Source organism: Sorex araneus, chromosome 2 (assembly GCF_027595985.1).
Source record: "Sorex araneus isolate mSorAra2 chromosome 2, mSorAra2.pri, whole genome shotgun sequence".
Lineage (NCBI taxonomy): Eukaryota > Metazoa > Chordata > Mammalia > Eulipotyphla > Soricidae > Sorex > Sorex araneus.
In genome coordinates, this window is record NC_073303.1 from 38415470 (window position 1) to 38436264 (window position 20795).

The 20795-nt window shown below is 54.2% G+C and overlaps 1 protein-coding gene across 2 annotated transcripts in view; it reads right to left on the reverse strand.

The window, feature by feature from the left end:
* Nucleotides 1-218: 218 nt before the first annotated feature.
* Nucleotides 219-20795, reverse strand: part of AAGAB (alpha and gamma adaptin binding protein) — a 42256-nt gene continuing 21679 nt past the window's right edge. The window contains exons 5-12 of one of the 2 annotated variants that reach the window (XM_055127100.1): nt 19487-19570; nt 8858-8940; nt 7752-7845; nt 3920-4024; nt 3525-3574; nt 1835-2653; nt 1436-1648; nt 219-1132 (exon numbers count right to left, since the gene is read on the reverse strand). In XM_055127100.1, the coding sequence (XP_054983075.1) occupies nt 2576-2653; nt 3525-3574; nt 3920-4024; nt 7752-7845; nt 8858-8940; nt 19487-19570 (494 nt within the window). In that variant the 3' untranslated portion in view covers nt 219-1132; nt 1436-1648; nt 1835-2575. The remainder of the gene's footprint in view (nt 1133-1435; nt 1649-1834; nt 2654-3524; nt 3575-3919; nt 4025-7751; nt 7846-8857; nt 8941-19486; nt 19571-20795) is intronic. The other variant, XM_055127101.1, reaches the window with a different exon arrangement.

The window sequence follows — 20795 nt, forward strand, 5'->3', positions numbered from 1 at the left end:
CCCCTCGACAGCTGACTCCCAGACATCCCTTAAAGGAACCAATTAATAGCCTCAGAGAGCTGCAGCCTGAGAAATGCGGGTGGAGATCACCTTTTGCACGGCAGATTCCACAACGGCGAGTAGCACACACACTCGCTATTCCTGCCTCTTCCGTAAGGTGTTCCCCGGCCCACCACCCACCCCTATTCAATGACAGAATTGGGACACACATCCACAGATTAGGAATCAATCACTTTTTAATCATCTGTCTTTAATCTACAAAACTGGATTCGCAGTTTCTCCTAGGCTGTTTTCCCCGCCCACATTACCTCATGTATTTTTCGAGAACCTTGCATGCGTTAAGGAGAACATCCTGCACCTTCCGCTTGGCCACCTGGGACCAACCTCCCCCTCTATCCCTCACCCAGGGCTAACGCAGTCCCCTCAACAGGCCTGAACCCGGCCTGCAGGCGGGGCACGGTACCCCGTGCCATTAGAGCAACAAGGAGAGTAAGAAAGCTGAGCAAGGAACCCCGTGTCCCTGGACCGGCTCCTCGAACACGCAGCCACAGAAACCTCTGCTGGCCTTGCGCTGGGGCCGTGCCAGCATTTTCCGTTCCTGGGGTGGCTCCGACCAAGCTTAAGTGGTGCTGCTTGGACAGGCCCAAAGCTTGTCTCTGGGGTGTCCTGAGGGGTTCTGAGCCCACGAGGATGGAGGCAGGCAGGGTCTGTGCCCGCACTGACCCGTGCTGCCGGCACACCGGGGCAGTGGCTGTCGGACATGCACTGCCCCGTGTTTGCGAGAGACGGGAGTGCTGCGTGCTGAGCTTCCCTGCCCTCCTGCAGAATCTGCCCCTCAGAAGGGCGCGAGCAGCCTGCAGCTTGTGGCTTCCAGCCTGGGGCGTCACACCAGGCACTCACCCAGGGGCCCACTGCCACGCCTGGGGGGCGCCCGTCGTGGTTCTCTCCGGCTTTCAGAGGAAAGATGGGAGAACTTGCTCTCTTCTGAGGTGCTAAGGGGCCACCCGGCCTGGCCTCCACAGCGGGAGGGGCGGATGCACAGGAGGCCACGTTTCTCCACAGCAATACCAGCACCAATGAGGGACTGACTCCAACAGGCCCCAGAGCCCTTAAGGATCACTCTCCTCTCTCTCTCCACACACACACACACACACACACACACACACACACACACACACACACACACGCACGCACGCAGAGGCCCCAGAGCCCTTCCTCAAGGATCACATGATCTCGATCTCTCTCTCTCACACACCCCCACACCCCACTCAGCAAAGGCCCCATGACCTCTCTATCACACACATGCACACATGCGTGCACACACACACAGAGGCCCCAGAGCCCTTCCTCAAGGATCACATGATCTCGATCTCTCTCTCTCACACATACACACCCACTCAGCAAAGGCCCCATGACCTCTCTATCACACACACACACACACACACACACACACACACACACACACACACACACACACAGAGGCCCCAGAGCCCTTCCTCAAGGATCACATGATCTCAATCTCTCTCTCACACACACACTCCGCCCCACTCAGCAGAGGCCCCATGACCTCTCTCTCTCACACACATGCACACACGCACGCACAACACACACACACACACACACACACACTCAGCAGAGGCCCCATGATCTCTCCCTCCCTCACTTCCCTCCCTCCCTGTCTCTCTCTCTCTCTCTCTCTCTCTCACACACACACACACACACACACACACACACACACACACAGAGAGGCCCCAGAGCCCTTCCTCAAGGATCACATGATCTCAATCTCTCTCTCACACACACACTCCGCCCCACTCAGCAGAGGCCCCATGACCTCTCTCTCTCACACACATGCACACACGCATGCACAACACACACACACACACACACACACACACACACACTCAGCAGAGGCCCCATGATCTCTCCCTCCCTCACTTCCCTCCCTCCCTGTCTCTCTCTCTCTCTCTCTCTTACACACACACACACACACACACACACACACTCACTCAGCAGAGTGGCTGGAGCCCTACAGGAGCAGGGCCTACTGCTTCGTTTATTATGAGCTGAAAGTGACCCTCACACTGGTTTCTCCACTTAGCACGCGCTCAGACTCGGTATTTGAGAAATGAACCGCCAGAAGCCAAAGGCCACGGCCTCTGGCGCCCGCACACCCCAGCACAAGTCAGACGGCCACTGTCCTCTCTCCTCCATCACCGGCCTCGGGGGAGGCGCCCAGCCAGGCCCAGCGCCGGCTGTTCGGGGGGAAGCGCGCGCCGGTGCCTCTCCCGTCGCTCTGGGAGGCTGCAGACCTCAGCCTGGCCCGGTGTCTGGAGCTGGAGGACCTGGATCCATTCCCCTCCTTGTTGCCCTGAGGGTCATCACTCCCTTACAATGGCCTGAGGGGACTAAGCCCGAACCCCTCCTACAGACTAACTTTACGGGGACCCTCACTACAAATCCAGGCAGGTGGCCTCCACGTGGGGACTGTCAGCAGGTTCTAACCGGGCCGTGTGGAAATGTCTCTGGCAGCGCTGGCACCTCTGTTGGCCGGACCCGCGGGTGACAGGGCGTCTCAGTGCTCTTCATCGGAGGACGGGCCTTCGATCTCATCTCTGTCTCCCCCGATGGCCATCCAGAATGCTGTGGCCACCTGCAGAGAGAGGCAGGTGACATGCTGCAGGGAGCACTTTCTGCTCCTTTCACAGGACTCGAAATTTTGCTCCTTGCTTCTGGCCCTTTAGCCTTGCTGATCGACTAAGACATTCCCCCCGCCCCCAACCCCAGGCCGGGTGCCCCTACTTCCATCAGAGCTGTCAAGAGAGCTGAGCTGTAAGGACGAGCACAGCTTCCAGTGACCGAGGAAGAAATGGTCACATGACACAGCCACGCGAGGGACCACCATGAGCCATGGACAGTCACTTCCTGCTAGAAACCCACGGTTGCCGTGGCTGCGAATGCAGACTCCCCCAGCCCGCCGAGAGGGAGCACGGCAGGCGGGCGCTGGCCTTGCACAGGGCCGACCCAGGGTCCATCCCCAGTGCCCTACTGGGTCTCCCGAGCAGTGCCAGGAGTCACCCCTGACCACTGCCAGCTGTGACCCACACACTAAGAAAGCTAACAAAAAGCAAACGGCGTCAGCAGCTCGATGGTCAGGAAGGCAAACGGCCCGAGGCACGCTGGGGAAAGCGTCAGGTCACTCCGGGCACACCTGTGAGACCGTGGGTGACTGCCACAAGGCTGCCACTACTGTGCGGACATCCAGTTCGCTCTGAGTTAGCAGCCCACGAGAAGCTCACAGCGAGACTCGTGACTTGGCCTTCCACCCCCTTTTTAGAAAAAACCTTCCCCACCCACCCCATCAGACCCACTTAGCTCCTCCAGGGAAATCGACTTTTTCTGACACTGGAAGCTGTGTTATTCCTTCTTTCATCCCTGCCCCCCGTCACATGACCGTGTCTCCCACTCCGGCATTCTAACCGCACCTGGGCCTTGCACCCCGATAAAGCCCGCTCGCCCCTCACCTTCTCTGCGTGCACCTTTCTCTGCTCGTGAGGAAGCGTCGCAGCCTTGTCTAGGGGGGAAACAGAGCTTCAGAAACTGGTCTAACGATGCAAACGGTGGGTCGAGGTTCTCTCAGCTGCCAGAGCTGGGCCACGAGTGGCAAAGGCAAAGGTCTGGGGGCGTCTTCCCGGCTGCCGGGAAGTCTAACCAGATGGGAATGACGGGAGTAAAGGGGTGTATGGGGGGGAGGGGAAGGTTTGCAGGCAGCCGGTTCAGCGGCAGCAGGAGAGAGAGGAAGAGGAACCGGAGGAGGGAGGGAAACAGCACAGAACAGCCCCACCAGCTCCCGAGCAAAATCCTGCCATGAAAGTAGCCCCGCACCACGCTGGGGTCTCAGACACAGGGACCTGGTTACCTTTCATCTCCTTGAGCTTCGAGAACAGTCGCTCAAAGTTCTCCACGTCCGCTCCGCCCGCAGTAAGACTAGCGAGTTCCTGAATGTCCAGGTCTAACATGGGATCTGAAACGAGAGCGGGCTCAGTTGGCACAGTGCTCACGCTGGCACTGACAGCCCCCAAGACACAGTCATGACACACGCAGGTCTGGCTGCCTGGGACCTCACTGGGGTGGGGCCAGGGAGGCTATTTCCACTGGGGAGGAGAGCAGGCGAGGAGCTGACGTGCCTCGTGCCCTGTCATGGCTCGTAAGGGGGACCCTGGACGCAGGCCTCGGGGTCCAGTGTCCACTGAGACATTCGGGTACCAAACCTTGTCCTGGGGACGCCTCGAGACGGGCAGAGCAGACGGTGGGACACACTGACAAGGACGTCAGCTCGGCTCAGATATTCTCCCGGACAGCACAGATGCTCAGAGGTGGTGCTCGTTTAAGCTCTTCAACAAAAAAACTGAAACTAAAGAAGGGTTCGGAGCAAGGACAGCGGGGAGGGCACTAGGCCTTGCACCGCATGTGGCCCTGAGCACTGCGGGTGATCCTGAGCACAGAGCCAAGAGTAAGCCCGGAGCACTGCATGCCGTCCTAGTCCCAAAGCCACTCAAAGCTAAATTCCTCTCTTTTAAATATTTACTTGGGGGTGAGGGTCAACCAGTGTTTGATTCCCAGCACCCCAGGAGTGATCCCTGAGTGCAGAGCCAGGAATAAGCCCTGAGCACAGAAGTGAGCACATAGTCAGGAGTAAGCCCTGACTACTGCCGGCTGTCTGCCCCTCCTCCCCAAAAAAACCCCAAGAACAAATTTACTTGGAGGGGGTGCTGGTGAGGATAATGCGGTGGGGAGGGCACTGGCCTTGCCTGCGCTGACCAGGGTCAATCCCCGGCATCCCACAAGGTCCCGAGCCAGTCAGAGTGAGCCCCTAGCGGCCCCCAAATCAAAATAAATTTATGTGGGGGGTTCCCAGACAGTACTCAGGGGAAGGGGGGTGAAGGAGAAGTGTGCATGTGCCCAGTTAGGGCACGCGTCCCGAGCCGTCTCCCTGTCCCCAGCCCATCTCTTCCAATACAAACGTTTTATTACTGCACCTGTTACTTTTTATAAAAAAAAAAAAAAAATTGAAGTTTACTCATCTCTGCTCTGGGCAGGGGAGTGGGCCCTGAACACACCCCACCCCCGGTCTGTTTCCTTAGAAACCTCCCGTGGGGCCGTCTTGGCGGCTCTGGCGGCCCTTCATGGTGGACAGAATGAAAAGCAGCACGGCTGAGTTGCACCATTCCATTTCCGAAACTGCCTCGCCCAGTGAGAGGCGCCGGGGGGCCCCCACGCGAAGTGCTCTTCCTCCTGGCAGCGGACAAATGTCTTCCTTTCAGCTGGCAAAGGCTCACTCTCAGTCGATGCGTTAGGCTCCAGATCACAAGGCCTTTCTCTACAGTTTCAGACTCTCAGGTCCTTGAGCACAGGGAGTTTCCTGTCCTTCGCAACGACTACAATGCCACACAGATGTTCTGCTGTTAAAAATGTGTCTTGGTTCAGGGTCCGAACGCGAGTACAGCAGGGAGGGTTCTTGCCTTGCATGCATGCATGCAGCTGACCTGAATTTGATCCCGGACATCACATACGGTTTCCTGAGCACTGCCAGGAGTAATTCGTGAGTGCAGAGTCAGGCGTAACCCTGAGCATCACTGGCTGCAAAACTTAAAGAAGTATTGTGGCTCGGGGCTGGAGTGCTGGTCCGGCGGATAGGGCACTTACCTTGCACACCGCCAACCTGGGTTCGATCCCTGGCATCCCATCTAGTCCCCTAGGCACTGTCAAGAGTAAGCCTTGGGCACCGCTGAGTGTGGCCCCCCAAAACAGTAACAGCAACAACAAAATAAGCATCCTGGCCAGGGATGTTGCTTCGTGAGATACTTGCCCTGTACGAGGGAGGTTTTGGGTTTGATGCCCAGCACCACGTGGCCCCCGAACTCTCTGAGCATCTCTCAGTGAGTAGCTCTGGGCACTGCCAAGTACGGCGGAACTGCACGCCTGGCTCCAGATGCATTCTGGTGAATAAATATGCTTGAGGAGTGCCGGTGAATAGGTCACAGGCAGAGGGTACACAGGACTAGGGTAACATTTGGTGACTTATCTGTGTAGACAGTGGTAACTGTGGACATACATAGAATTGCATATGATTCAATTTATATTGGGGAATTTAAATCTGAACTGAGAAATGGCAATATTTAAAGACTGGGTGGGGAGAGTACTCCTTCAAAGAGGAGAAGAAAATATCCAAGAAATGTGTTGGCGGACTACCAAGAAACGTGACGGGTGAGCGGAGAGAAGACAGTACTTCGAGACCGAGACCGATCCCTGACACTGGACGCCTATGACAAGTGGTCAGGATGACGCGTGGACGATGCCCCTAAGATCAGCTGTGTGCGCGACACAACGGGGGAAGAGCGGGATGGGCGGCTGACAGCAACCGAGCACTGCAGAGGGAGCGACGGGAGGAGGCTGGGGGCGTGTCGACATGATTTCCTCAAAATTTCTTTTAACTTTGTTTAAACATTCAAGACCATTTTAGTCTTCACAAAAACGTTGCAAAGATGGTTTAGAATCGTCATCAAGACCTTCCCTTCCCTTCTGTGAAGAAAAACGCCACGTGAATCAGGGCTCAGAAGGGGTAACTAGAGCCCTGCTCAGGTGTCTCCTGAGCACTCTGGAGAGCTTGGGGCAGCTGCTCCGCCCCCGACCTTGGTTGGCCTGAAGTCTGCTCTCACCAGACTGGCTGGCACCTCTGGCGAGGACACAGGAGAATTCACCAAGGGGCGGGCAGCTCTTGGTCCTGTGCTGTGGGGCCTCCTGAGCCCGTCCAGTGGAAAGTGACCCGTTTCCTCTGGGTCCTCCGTGGCTCGGGAGTGATGCGTGTTTCTAAGCCCACCAAACTCTCCGTGGGTGTTTAAGCTGCCACATACCAGCACGGCCAGGCCTGGCTCTCCCCCGCAGCAACTGTACTGCCCCGCGTGGCCGGCATCAGCTTCCAGGAACTGGGATTGTCCGTGACAGCGGGCCGCAGCCCTTGCCCCGCCGCGCCCTCACCGATGCTGGTGCACGCCTATGGGTGTTCACCCTCTTCAAGGCGTCAGAGCCACCAACGCTGTGTGAACGTGTTTCGCTGGTCAAATGACCCCACCGCTCGCCGTGGAAACCCGTGCAGGCCGGGTGCTGTGCTGCCACGTGTCCACATGTCTCTGAGCACTCCCCAGGTTGTCGGGGGCAGCGAGACACTCCATGTTTAGCTTGCATTTGTGGTGCCCCTGTCCTAGAATTACCACCTCTCCAAGGGGCCCACTTTCCTTTACTGGAGAATGGCACTTGGAGGCCAAGGTCTAAATGACCCCATTGCCACTGGAATGCCTCAAGGCCTTCTTAGGGTCGGGGTGGGGAGAGAGAAAGAGAGACAGAGAGAGAGAGAGAGAGAGAGAGAGAGAGAGGAAGAGAGAAAGAGAGAGAGATTCTATGCCAAACTTCAGTACTTAATGACAGTAGACACGAGAGTGCTTCTGCTGGCTCTTCAAAGCCTCCTGAAGTTGGACCATTCTTGGCACCGTCAATTCTGACTCTGGGTTCACCTCCAGTTCTGTTGGGCCTACAGTGACCGTGCCACAAGATGCCGAAAGCTGCGATCACCTGTGTCCAAGTGTCTCCTCCCTCCCTCCTGGGCCCCTTCCTGCTGGGGAGAAGCAGCCTGAGGCGGACGGTGACGCCCAGCTGCAGCCCAGGCTCCATGGCGCCTCTCTCGGGGAACTTACCCACCAGGCTGTCCACCTGAGGATCTGCCGCGTCGGCCGCACTGCCCGGGCGATCCCCAAGGGCGTCAGTCCCATCTGCTGCCGATGCGCGCTGCTGGGGAGAAGACACACGGTTCCTGCAGATAGAGCTCGCTCCCGGCGGGCTCCCGGCTGGCTTTCGGGAAAGTCTGGGCAGGAACCTGACCCAGGGGAGATGCAAGGAGGGGTACGGGGGAGGGGTGGGCTGGAAAGAGTGCAGGGATTCGGGCACTCGCCTTGCACGCAGCTGACCCGAGTTCTATCCCTGGTGCCAAATGTGGTCCCATGAGCCCTGCCAGGAGTCATCCCTGAGCACTTTGGGTATGGCCCAAACCCTACTCCCCCTACTGGAAAAAAAACTTAAAAAAAGGGCTTAGCTCAGTAACTCAGGTGCATTTTCCCCCTCAAGGAAAACAAAGAACAATTTTTCTATTGACTAATAAAATGGACGGTTCACTTAGGAGCCACGTTTTATTCAACATGTGAGAAAATTGGCACCTTCTGATAGACAAGCAGCCCCAAAACTGGTGAGCAAGACGCTGGCCTGCCCTAAGCCAGCACACCGACCCAGTAGGAGCTGGCTGGCATCCCGGGGGCACCGAAGCTCACTGCAGGCAGGACCTTGCTCAGACAGCACAGGGTGGGCTCACCAGAGCTCCTTGGAAAGAACCCAACTCCATGTCACATGGAAAGACTGGGTGCCAGGAAACGGGCCTGCCTTCTTCAGAGCCCTCATTCAGGCAGGAGGAACCTGAAGGGCACACACCGGACCAGGCGTGGGCAATCCTGCCAAGCCGGCCTCTTCCCCGCGGGGACCAGGCGCAGGCAAGGCTGCTTCACATTCTCTTTCCACCTGTGTTTAGTTTGGTTTGGGGAACGCACCTGGGGGTGTTCAAGACTTGTTCCTGGCTCTGAGCTTCGGGATGACTCCTGGCGGAGTTCAGGGGACGGTATGAGGACCCAGAGCTCAGATCTGGGCCGGCTGCCACGTGCAGGACACGTGCCCTAACCCTTGTCCCGTCCCTCTAGTCCCATCGTCTAGGGATGAGAGGGTTGAGGACGTGAAGGCACAGCAGAGACAAGGTTACCTCAGAGCGGACCCTTTCTGCAACGCCGACGCCAGGGTGGGCACCGGCCAAGGAGCTGAGAAGGCTGAAGCCTTGATTCCGATCTAAAAAAGAAAAAATATCAGTGCTGAATTTTTTTATTTGCAGTTCCAATTGGAAAGGGCTATGCTAATGAATAATTAGCATGCCCATTAGCATATCACTCGTTCGCCTATCTTTCAGTAGCACACCTCCGGATGAAAGCCTTACAGACAGGGACAGAAACACTCCCATCAATGACCCCATTCCCTCAGTGCTCAATCCCTTTCAAAATCACTCTCAGCTCAGGTCACACATGATGGCAGCGACGCAAACCACAGACCAGAGAGAGCACTTGACCATCCTGAAGGCGCTGGCGGGCACCAGGACCCAGCGGACAGCGTCTCCACGAGTGGGGACTCTGGCAACCCCACAGGCTCTCAGTGGGACAGGACCCGGAGCAGTAATGGAGCAGGCCCCGGGTGGTCCAGGAGACCCCGTGTCCTTGTACCCTGTTTACAGAGAACAAGTCTGGAGCACGTGTCAAACCAAGACAAGGCCCAGTGAGCCTCAGTGCCACAGCACACCCCCACAATCATCGGGCACGTGCTGAAGGCACCCCCGGATTCAAGGACCTGACCTTGAGTCTCTGGGGATTGAAAGGCCAAAGAACCTGCAAAGCAACAGGCCGGCCTCCGAGCAATTCTGGGAGAGGAGCAATGCACGAGACGGAGAGCAGAGGTGGCTGGGGCCGGTTCTCTCCCTCAGCCCCTCCCGGAACCCGCCCGTCTGTCTTTCTTTAAACACAGGGCTGGCGAGATAGCGCATCAGCCTGGAGCACTCTGCAGAGAGCCTGCGGTTGGATCCCCAGCACAGAGCCCCCAACACTCACAAGGCCCCTGACCTGAGTGACATGCCGCCTCCTTGTGTGTCCTGGGGAGATTCCCCTCTGGTACTGGGCGACCCCGCGGGGAGGGCTGTCCTCTGCAGCCCTCCCCAGCCGGCCTCTCAGCACGGGCCGCTGCCCACGGCTTGGGCCCCAGGACTGAGCCTCCAAGGCTGCAGAGGTGCCTGGCAAGGGCAGTGTCTGGGTGTATCACCTTCAGACACGGCACCAAGGCCAAGGGGACACACAACACACATACTGCAGCCCCAGCCCGGCCCACCGGCTCGCTCTTCCAGGAAGCCTCCAGGTCCCTGCCAGGGTGGGTGCCCCCCGAACCATCACGGTGGGTCTTGGGAGTTCTGGGGCCGATGGGATGGGGCAGCTCCCGGCATCCAGAGGCATTCGTGCAGACAGCAACCGGATTCTCCCTTCGTGACCAAAGCCTGGTAGGTGTCAGGCATGTGTGTGCATTTGCGTAGCACGCGGGGGATTTTACTCATCACCAGGATATACAAGTGCTCACTCAACGTACTCTGGCTGGCCCAAACAGGTATGATCCGCCCGACAGTGTGCTTCCGAGAGCAAGGCTCGCCACAGTCATGCCACCGGACCCTGCGCCAGGCTGTTTCACTCGGGGCGCCCCGGAAGGCGGGTGGGTGAGACCCCTCTCCGCCCCAAGAGACCCAGCCCAGCAGCCGAAAAACCACCAGAACTTAACCACCACCATGTTCACAGCCACTCTCCACACGCTCGGGCGGAGCCTCACCCTCGAGTGAACCTATTCCTGGGCACTTCGTACCACATGCCACCCAGACGCCAAGAGAACTGCACCACACTGGATGGGGCTCAAAGTAGGAGTAACCAATCTTAGCGGGAAATATAGCACAGCGGTTAGGCATTCGCCTTCCACGTGGTCGACCCGAGTTCGATTCCTCTGCCCCTCTCGGAGAGCCCGGCAAGCTACCGAGAGTATCGAGCCCGCACGGCAGAGCCTGGCAAGCTACCCGTGCGTATTGGATATGCCAAAAACAGTAACAATAAGTCTCTCAATGAGAGATGTTACTGGTGCCCGCTCTAACAAATCGATGAGCAACGGGATGACAGTGACAGTACATATATATATGTATATGTAAGCACACAAGGCTCAACCTTTAACAACATGTTAGTGATCTCTTATAGAACGACTTAATAGCCCCTGGGTGAATACAACAATCTTGACACTCTTTCCTCTAAGGACATCGGAACGATGGTGGTGGGAAGGTGTCATGGCAGTGCGAGTGGTGTTTGAATATTGAATGTAATCAAATATTGTGAACTACTTTATAAAAAAAAAAAAAAAACATGGGCTGCGGGTTATTTTCATCCCAATGCATAGACTGTCATACTCCCCGCCCCTGGCCTGTTTCCCTCTGGCATATGCTCCATCTGAAATGCCCAGGTGGGCCCTGGCTGCCTTCCAGACGAGGTGTGGCCGGACGAAGGCGAGTTCCCTATGGCCCACCGTGCTCAGGAAGTCAGAACTACGATTCAGTGCTGTTGACCATGAATTACTCCTACTTTCAAACTGTGGATCTTTTACTTTTTTGAAACGCTCTATAATTGTTTTTTTCTCCCTGGTTTTTAGGTGTGGGGGCGTTAGGGACTTACTCCTGGCTCTGTGCTCAGGAACCACTCCTGGTGGAGCTCAGAGGATCATATGTGGAGCCAGGGTTCGACCATAGCTCATCGTACCTGGCTCAGTCATGTATAAATTATGAGCCTTATCCCATCTACCATCTCTCTGGTCCAAAAAATCTTTTTAACTCAGCATAATGTTTAACAAAATCCTGCCCATGTTCACCCACTGTAAAATTATTCTTGTCATAGAAAAGAATTATATAAACCTCCCCTGCACACATACCCCTCCCCTGATTCTTCTTCCTAGGATTCAGGGTGTGGAAATGTCATCTCAATTAAGAAGCATTTATTCCTCTAGCAGACAATTGCTGAAACTGGATTTAGCATCTCTGGTTTTATGCTAAACCAGAGGAATAAATTAACCTGTGCTACTAATTCTTTTGGAACATGAGAGCTAAAGCAAAGGAACTGAGGGACGGTGAACTATTCCGAGGACAGGGGCCAGAGAGAGAGAGTTCAGTGGGGAGGGTATCGGCCATGCACGTGGCCGATCCAGGTTAGATTCCCGGCATCACATACAAAGCCAGGAGTAATCCCTGAGCACCACCAGGTGTAGCCCCAAACCAAAATCACTCTAAAGGCATAGGAAACATAAACTCTAATCCTAAAAATATCTGATTCAGTTTTCATAGACGAGTAAAGTTGATACCTACGGAATAACATAAAAATGAAAGAATCATGAAAAAAATCTAGTGGTGCTGCTTACTGACAAAGGATAATAGAGTCAGAAATTTAACTATATCCTCTCTATATCTCTATATCCTTTAAGAAGTTCTCAAAGTTACTTGACCTATTGCTTACTTTTCAGGAGAAACACACACACACACACACACACACACACACACACACACACACACACACACACACACACGCGCGCGCGCATACATACACGTGACCAGCACCCCCCTATAGATCTACTAAACAGAAAGTGCCCCGACATCTAATTGTGTACCCACGTCCACTCCATCCCCCTTTATTATTCCAGCACTTCCTGGGGAATGGTGTAACTCACTTTGCTGGAATAAAGATTTGGGGGTCAGTGAGCAACCAGGGAGTTTGCCTTGCACGTGGCTGCCTCGGGTTTGATCCTCGGCATCCCAGAGTCCCCAGAACCCCGCCAGGAGTGATTCCTGAGCTCAGAACCAGGAGTAAGCCCTGAGCACTGCTGGGTGTGGCCCACAATCAAAACAAAACAAAAAAATATTTGTAAAAAAAAAATCCTAAACCTTACTAATTTTATGTATTCAATTAAATACAACTTAAATTTAATAACTTTTTATGCATATTTAATTAAATGTATCTAATGAATTTAATTAAAATTTAACGTAATATTTTATTTAGAAAAATATGAGGAAGGAGGCGGAGGGAGTGGGGTAGAGAAGAGAAGGGAGAAAGAATAACTTTAAGATGAAGTTTCAGGGAAACTTGAATGTAGCTCAGCTGTCTTTACCTTGCACGTATGAGACTCAAGTTTGATCCCCAATAATCCAGTCTCCTTCCCAATACACACAGACACACACAGACTCACGCGCGCACACACAGTCACACACAGACACACATAGACTCATGCGTGCACACACACAGACTCACGCTCGCGCACACACACAGACACACACAGACTCACACACAGACACACACAGATTCACACACAGACACACACAGACACACACAGACTCACGCGAGCACACACACAGACACACACAGACTCACACACAGACACACACAGACTCACAAACAGACACACACAGACGCGTGCGCGCTCGCACACACACACACACACACACACACACACACACGGACCAGAGAAATCTCTTTACAAATCCAAAGAATCATTCTTATTTTTAAAAAATAAAATGCATTTCCAACAATTCTACCTTACATGAGGCAGCTGGAGACTTAAGAATCTCAGCAAAAAGGGACATTTCCATAGGAGGGGGAAAGCAAAATCAGCTCGAACATGAGCTTTCCCCCTCTTAGTTTTTCCGTCCCTCGGCTTCATGGTGAGCAAATGGAACTGGAGACAGACAAAGGCAAGGTCTGCCCCTAGCTCTGCCCCTCTGGACTGCAGCCTGGACATCTACACGGGGGGAGGACAGCACTGACCGCGCAGGAAGTCTTCTTGAGTTGGTAATGATAGGAGCTCACACGGGGGCTGAGACACAGCACAGCGGGGAGAGCAGTTGCCTTGCATGCTGCCAACCATGGTTCTATCAGTAATGTCATCCATGGCACCACAGGGGCCCCCGACCACCACCAGGAGTGGTCCCTGACTGCGGAGTCAGGAAGAAGCCCTAGGCACTGCCAAGTGTGGCCTCAAAATAAACATAAATAAATAAATATAAGACAGCACGTGCCGAGCGCTTGCTAAGTTTCTGTGCGACGCGACGTTCCACGAAGTGAATACACAAGGTTCTTAGGCCCCCAAAGCGACCAAGTCACGGCTTCTGGACCCAAATAGAAACCGACGTCCATCTTTATGGTTTTCTTATATGGGGGCTTGTTTTACTATTCTCCTTTAGAGTCACCCTGGAGAACAAGAGTCTCACGGAGGAGCGTGGGCCTAGTGCTGTCTGGATTTCTGAATTCCACTCTCCCCGTGATGCCAAGGAAAGAAACGCATCAATTCCACTCCCGGCCACCTACCCCAGAAACACTCATTTGGAAAGATCTGTGTACGTGTGTCCACTGCAGCACCACTTACAACAGCCCCGAGATGGGTCCCCTGAAGGTCTGAGGGTGCACAGTGAATGCCCGACGGGCTCCTGCTCCACGGTAAAGAGAGGAAAACCGGTCTTGGCCCTGACTCGGACACAACTGGAGGGGTCATGAGAAGATAAGTAAGATGGGCGAGGATGGACAGGTGATGGGTGATGTGGATGCATTACCACGATTATGGATATTTCTTGAAACCAAGGAAGGAAAAGAACAGTGTCCAAGAAAAACCCTTGGATTCTGACAACAAAGCTGAGATATGGGGGTGAGGGGTCGTGGAAGGTCGATTTCAGAATTCAGAACAAAACCCAAATACAAATTTACTGTATCATGGTAGAACTATACCAAGAACTAGGGACAGGGACAGAACCCCAGGTCTTTGGCCAGCTCCCCCTAATCAGGACACGCCCTCCCAATGAAATATGTCACAGATACACACTTTATGTGTTTACCTAGTAGATGTACTTTTTTTAATCAAAAAATTTTCTATTTATTTTTTAATGAATCACAGTGAGGTACACAGTTACAAGCTGTGCATGACTGGGGTTCAGTCATAAAATGATCCGACTCCCATCCCGTCGCCAGTGTACATTTCCCACGACCGATGTCCCCAGCTTCCCGCCCCCACCCATATGTATATTTTTACCTAAACAGCAAGTGTGAGTTTTGACACCCAGCAATCAATTTTCACTTCTTTGGAGACAATAAGGTCCCAAAGGATGCATGCTTTAAATGAATAAGAAGAATAAAATAAGAAAGTACTTCCCTTTCACAACTGTGAATATTTAGGAATAAGTTTAGTAAAGTAGGTGAAAGAAATGAATAATAAAAACTTTAAGACACTGTCAAAAGAGATAAGACAAGACATTAAGATGTGGAAAGATAGTCCATGCACATGAATAGAAAGAATTCATAGGGCAAACTGAGGAAAAAGGACCTGTGTGACCAAGATAAAAGCTTAAAAACAAGAACTATTTCACTTGAAAGTATTTATTCCACTAATGATCCAAAAGCCTTATCTGCATCTTGGAAAAGACTTCACGTCACTGTCTCAGGCGGCTTTTTAGAAAGGGTTTATTTAAAAGGCAGCAAAAGCAACACATGGGCAGCCCAGGTTAGACCCGGCACCCACTGTGGTAGCCCCGAGCCTGCCGGGACTGAGTGCAGAGCCAGGAGGAAGTCCTGAGCCCTGCTGGGGGTGCCTCCCCCCAACAAAATAAAAGTCCACGTTCCAAATTTCCAGACCCCCGCCTCGCGGGCCCCCAGGCTCTGTCACATCTCCAGGCCATTTGCTCCCTCCAGTCCTAGGTGACATCCCACGTTCTCGCCCCTCCCCAAATCCTCACACTGACCCTCCCGTCCTCGCCCTCCTGGCTGCGGGCCTGGTTCCTACTTCACTGAGGAACTGAAACACGGTGTCTCCGCCGCACTCCCCACGCAACACCGCACCCCGGCTCCCGGCCACTTTCCAGGGACTCCCGCGCTCCCCCCCCCACCCGCATCACCACCAACCCCTACATAGCCCCCCGAGTCCATCCCCTGCTCCATGGGTGGGCATCGCCCAGCAGTGTCCAGTCCCTCTGGGGCTGTCCCCACTGAGCTCTCCCGTGCTCCTCCCTGCGGGCTCCGCCGGGAGGGAGTCAGAGCTGCCACCTCAGCCCTTCCCCTCCCGGGAATCCTTCTTAAGGGGTTCCCGGAACGTCTCTTCAAGGTCACAAACGACCTCCACTTTGCCAGCTGGGCAGGCTGAGGCTGGGCTTCCGCCCTCAGCCCATCAGCAGCACCTGGCATGGCTGAGCCCTCCCCCGCCCCGTCGGCGCCCCGCTTCCGCGTCCGGGGAACACCCGGTGCCCTTCTCTCTCGGTTCCTCTGCTGGTTCTTTCTCTCTCTGTTCTCTCCCTGGTGCACCGTCCTGGGGCCAAGTCCTTTTGCACTTGGAAATTTCCGCCAAGCTTAAGGTTTTTAATGCCTTCCCTCGGCCTCTTCCTTTAGCTCTCTGATCCAATTGGCCACTTGGGTCTAAAATCAAAATTCACCCCCCGAGTCCCAATTACTGTCCTTCCAAGCCGCCGTCTTCTGCAGCTCTCTCCCTTCAGTTCATGGCGACCTCCTGGAAACCCTAGAATCCTCCGGACTGCCGTCCCTTCCTCTCGCATTTTATGTTGTGGATATTTAGCCACAATTAAAAAAAGGGGGGGGCATACTTGGCGGTGCTCAGGGATCACTCCTAGTGGGCTCAGGGGACCCTGGGGGATGCTGGGGATAGAACCCAGGTTGGTCGTGTGCAAGACCAACGCCCTCCCTGCCGTGCTCTCATCTCGCTCCAGCTCCGACACTTCCCTTTGACTGGGAAGGAGCGCTGGCTTCCCAAGCAGGACCCCGGGCCCAAACCCCAGGCACCGCATGGGCCCCAGCACGGCCAGGCGTAGTCCAAGTCGGGAGTGAGGGAAGGAGAAAAGCAACACCCAGAAGGGAAAGAAAAGCTGCCACCTGGTGGCCGCCACTCTTGAGCAGCTCGGAGAGGAAGGCTCGGCCGGGCACGGGGCCGCCCACCAGCTTCACGAGCCCGTCTGGGTGTCCCTGGGCTGGGGAGAGGGGGACCCGCCGTCCGCTGATCAGAGCTGGGCCCCCAGTCTGGGGCTGGACCCTGGCACGGCCTCCTGCTCCAGAGAGAGCTGCAGACCCGTGCCCAGCCGCGCCTTGCACTCCTGGGAAGGTTCCCTGGCCACTACTCAGGCCAGGACCCGGGACACCGAGAGAGGCTGATGGCAATATGCTGGGTGCGAGTGACGGTGAACCAACGCACCCACTCTCGTAGGCAGAAGAAGAAAGTGAAGGTTCTCCCGGGCAGAAGACCATGACAAACCCCATTTGCCTCTTTGTTCTGCCATGCCAGGAGAATGGTGTTTGCTCAAGAAGACGACCTTTGGGGGCTGGAGCGATAGCACAGCGGGTAGGGCGTTTGCCTTGCACGCGGCTGACCCGGGTTCAATTCCCAGCATCCCATATGGTCCCCTGAGCACCGCCAGGAATAATTCCTGAGTGCAGAGCCAGGAGTGACCCAAAAAGCAAAAAAAAAAAAAAAAAAAAGAAGATGACCTTTGATGATCCCAGAGTAATCAAACATGTTCCGTCCCGCTTACAAACTTACGGCCATAAACAAAGACGACAAGGCAGGACTTCTGTACTAGGTGAACCTCAGGGACAGGTTTTTCCAACAGTGACTGGCGTCTAGTAAGCCTTTCCGAGAACATTTCTCACCAATCTAATGAGCGTCATTGAGTATAATTTTATTCCAAATGGATCGAGTTCAGGTGCCACACTGCAAATCTATTTTTATAGAGAAAATAGATTTTCTATTTTCTCTATAAAAAATAGAAATTCTCTATATTTTCTCAGCCAAGCCTCACTCCGAGCAAGCTCCAGAAGAGAAGGACCGAGGCTCTTCGAGCGCGTGTGCCTCACGGGAGGAGGACTCACGGGCCACAGCCCCGGGCTGCTCCGGCCCCAGCAGGGCCTGCCGCCACTGCGTGGCCCCAACTCTATGCCGCTCCTTGGCAGTGAACTTCAGGGTCTCGCAGGAAGAGGGCAGGAGGAAGAAAGCGCCGCTGACCACGGCGATGGGGCCAGTGCTCAGGCCAACTGCAGGGCCCCGACCTCCCTAGACCTGCGGTGCTGACCCTGGCTGCAGGGCAGACTCTCCTGGGACACGGCTCCACTCGCCTCTGCGTCTGCAGAAGGACGGCGAGAGCTCAGAGACGGGACTCTCTGCGTCCCCTCCTGCGGGGCTTCCCGGAACACAGCGGTGGGCAGGCGGGGAGACGCGGTGCGGGCCCCAACTCCTACAGAGCACTGCTGCCCCTGCTCCTTTCCCCCTCCCCGCGAACAGCGCGTTTCCTGCCTCTCAACAGCAAGACGGTAAGAAGATGCCGCCAGCCCGACTCTGCTGCTGGTGCAGGGCCCCCTCCCTGCCTGCAGTCGCTGGTGCTGAGGGGACACGTTGAGCCGGGGATGGCTCAAACCTGGGGTCTTGAGCAGCACAGCAGAAGCTCCAGTCACGCTGGGTGGCCCGGGACCCCTCCCAGAGAGTTCCATGCAGGAGCCTTCAGATTTGGTGCTGCTGGGGGGTGCGGAAGCACGCAGGGATCACCCAGGTCACCCCAGTGCCTGGGAGCACCCACGATGCTCAGGGAACTGGCCCAGGAGCCCACTCACGGCAGAGGACTGAGGACCCAGGGGTGGCCCTGCCCCCTGAGCACTGTGAGGCACTCGCGCTGTGCTGTCACCCCCGCCTCTCTCTCAGGCCCCGGCTCTCTCTTCTGAGCAGTTCCAACTGCAAGGCCAGAATACAGGACCCGAATGTGTTTCTGTAGTTTGGGTCTTTGGTCCTCACTCACCCATGCCCAGGAGCCCTGCTGGCCAGGGGGACGGCAAGGCAAGGCCTGAAGCACCTGTGCTACCTCTCCAGCCTCCCCAAGCCAGTTTCATTAATTCATTTCTTTTAGGGGGGCCACCTGGCTCTGCTCAGGGCTTCCTCCTGGCTCTGCGCTCGGGGATCACTTCTGGTGGGGTTCAGGGGACCATCTGGGGCACCGGGGATGGAAGCCGTATCGGCCGCATGCAAGGCAAGTGTCCTACGACCTTCCTGGCCCCACCCCACGGTGATTCTAAAGCTACACCTGCCCCTTGCTTGTGACTTTCTCCCTTCACCACCCCAAATCGGGGCCACTTCGTGAAGATGACTTCCCAACACCTTCTCCTTAGTTCCTAGTCTCCTTAGCTCTCCTTCGAGTCCTTGGTCACTCATGTCCGGAGCAGAGGCCACCCGGGAGTTCCAGGCATGACCTGCTTGGCCAATCGCATCAGACCACCTGGCACGGACACCTGACATTTTTCAAGTACACACCTTGATCCCACAGTTGCCCTCAAGAATATTAAGAGTAGGGTACGAGTAGGGGTCCTGGGGGCAGAGAGACGGCACAGCCGCTGCCTGTGTCCACACCCCAGTGCCACATCTGACCCCTGAGCCGGGCCAGCAGTCAGCCCCGAGCACCGCCACTGTGCCCCTCCGCTCCCTCCCCCCAGCCGGAGTCAGGTTCCTATTTTACAATTCTGGGATTATTCCACAAAATCAATGACAAAAAGCATATTATAAGTAAACTCAAAAATTGTTATTTAATTATTAAGCATGTTTTAAAAATTCTTATAAGTCTTAATTTGGGCTCTTTCTATAATTGAATACGTAAAATTGAAAGATATGTACAGATCTCACAGAGGCCCAACAGTTCTACATCTGACTGAATAATTTTAAACTTAATAAGAGAAAAAAAAATGACTTTGAGTTCTAAGATACTTACCATTCTTCATGACGACATTGGCCCACACGTTGGCATTCAAGGCTTGTATGATGCGTTTCACTCCTGTAGATTCTGGGAAATCATCTAATCGGAGAGGGAAAATATACATATTTATACATACATACATCACCTATGCCATGTTTTAAATGATTTAAATAACTGTGACTAAATTTATCTTGCTTACTTGTTATTTCACATTGTAATGTATAAAATAAGGGGGGGAAATCAATCAAGAGCTTAACATTCCTGACAATAATATATGAAAAACGGAAACAATGAAGTAAACGCAAGAGATTTATATAATAAAGTCATTCCCCTTGCCTAACCCATGAAATCCACTCATATTCTCCTGGAAATGCTGGTTTCCATTAATCACATAATCCTAGGGTTGTGATAGAGACACCGATCTTGATTATTTACAGAGAATGAGTTTTCTGAAAGCAGGAACAGTCTTCGTATGTGATGAATTCCTTTACTGCCCTATTTCTCCTGAGAAACACAGTAATAATTATTTATAATGGACATTCAGAGAACAACTCTTGATCAGCTAAAAACAGGCTGAGGCCGAGACGTGAAATTACTGAAATCCTAAGTGTAAGAGACAGGTCACTAAAATAACAAGGGAGTTAATTTAGGATCGGCACTAGGCTGCTGCGAGAACTTCACTGGTACTTCTCCAATAAACCCCCGCAGAACCAAGACAGTAACTCCAATGACTGAGACTATTAGTAACCCCCATCAGCAGCAAGGCGACAGCCTCACTGCAGTGTGGGTGTGATGGACACAAAGGAAACGGATTCCCTTCAAATCATGACTCCGGGATGGATGCTCATGGGAGACCAAGGCAGAAGTGATTTCCCTGCGGTCCAAAGAGAAAGGTCTCTGAAGGGTGTCTCAGACACAGCCCACGGGGAACAGAGTCGGCACGGCCCGGTCTGGGGTGGTTAACGGGTAGAGTTCAGGGTCTGTAACTTATTAGCCACTTCAGCAAGGGCTGGAGCTATAGCACAGCGGTTGGGCTTTCACCTTTCATGCGGCCAACCCGAGTTTGATTCCTCCACCCCTCTTGGAGAATCCGGCAAGCTACCGAGAGTATCGAGCCCGCTTGGCAGAGCCTGGCAAGCTACCCATGTGTATTGGATATGCCAAAAACAGTAACAATAAGTCTCTCGATGAGAGGCGTTACTGGTGCCCACTTGAACAAATCGATGAGCAACGGGATGATAGTGACAGTGACCAAGAGCAAAATAAAAGGAAGCCGAGCTCTGGGAACCCGTATGCAAGAGGAAAGATCCCCGGAACTGGTGAT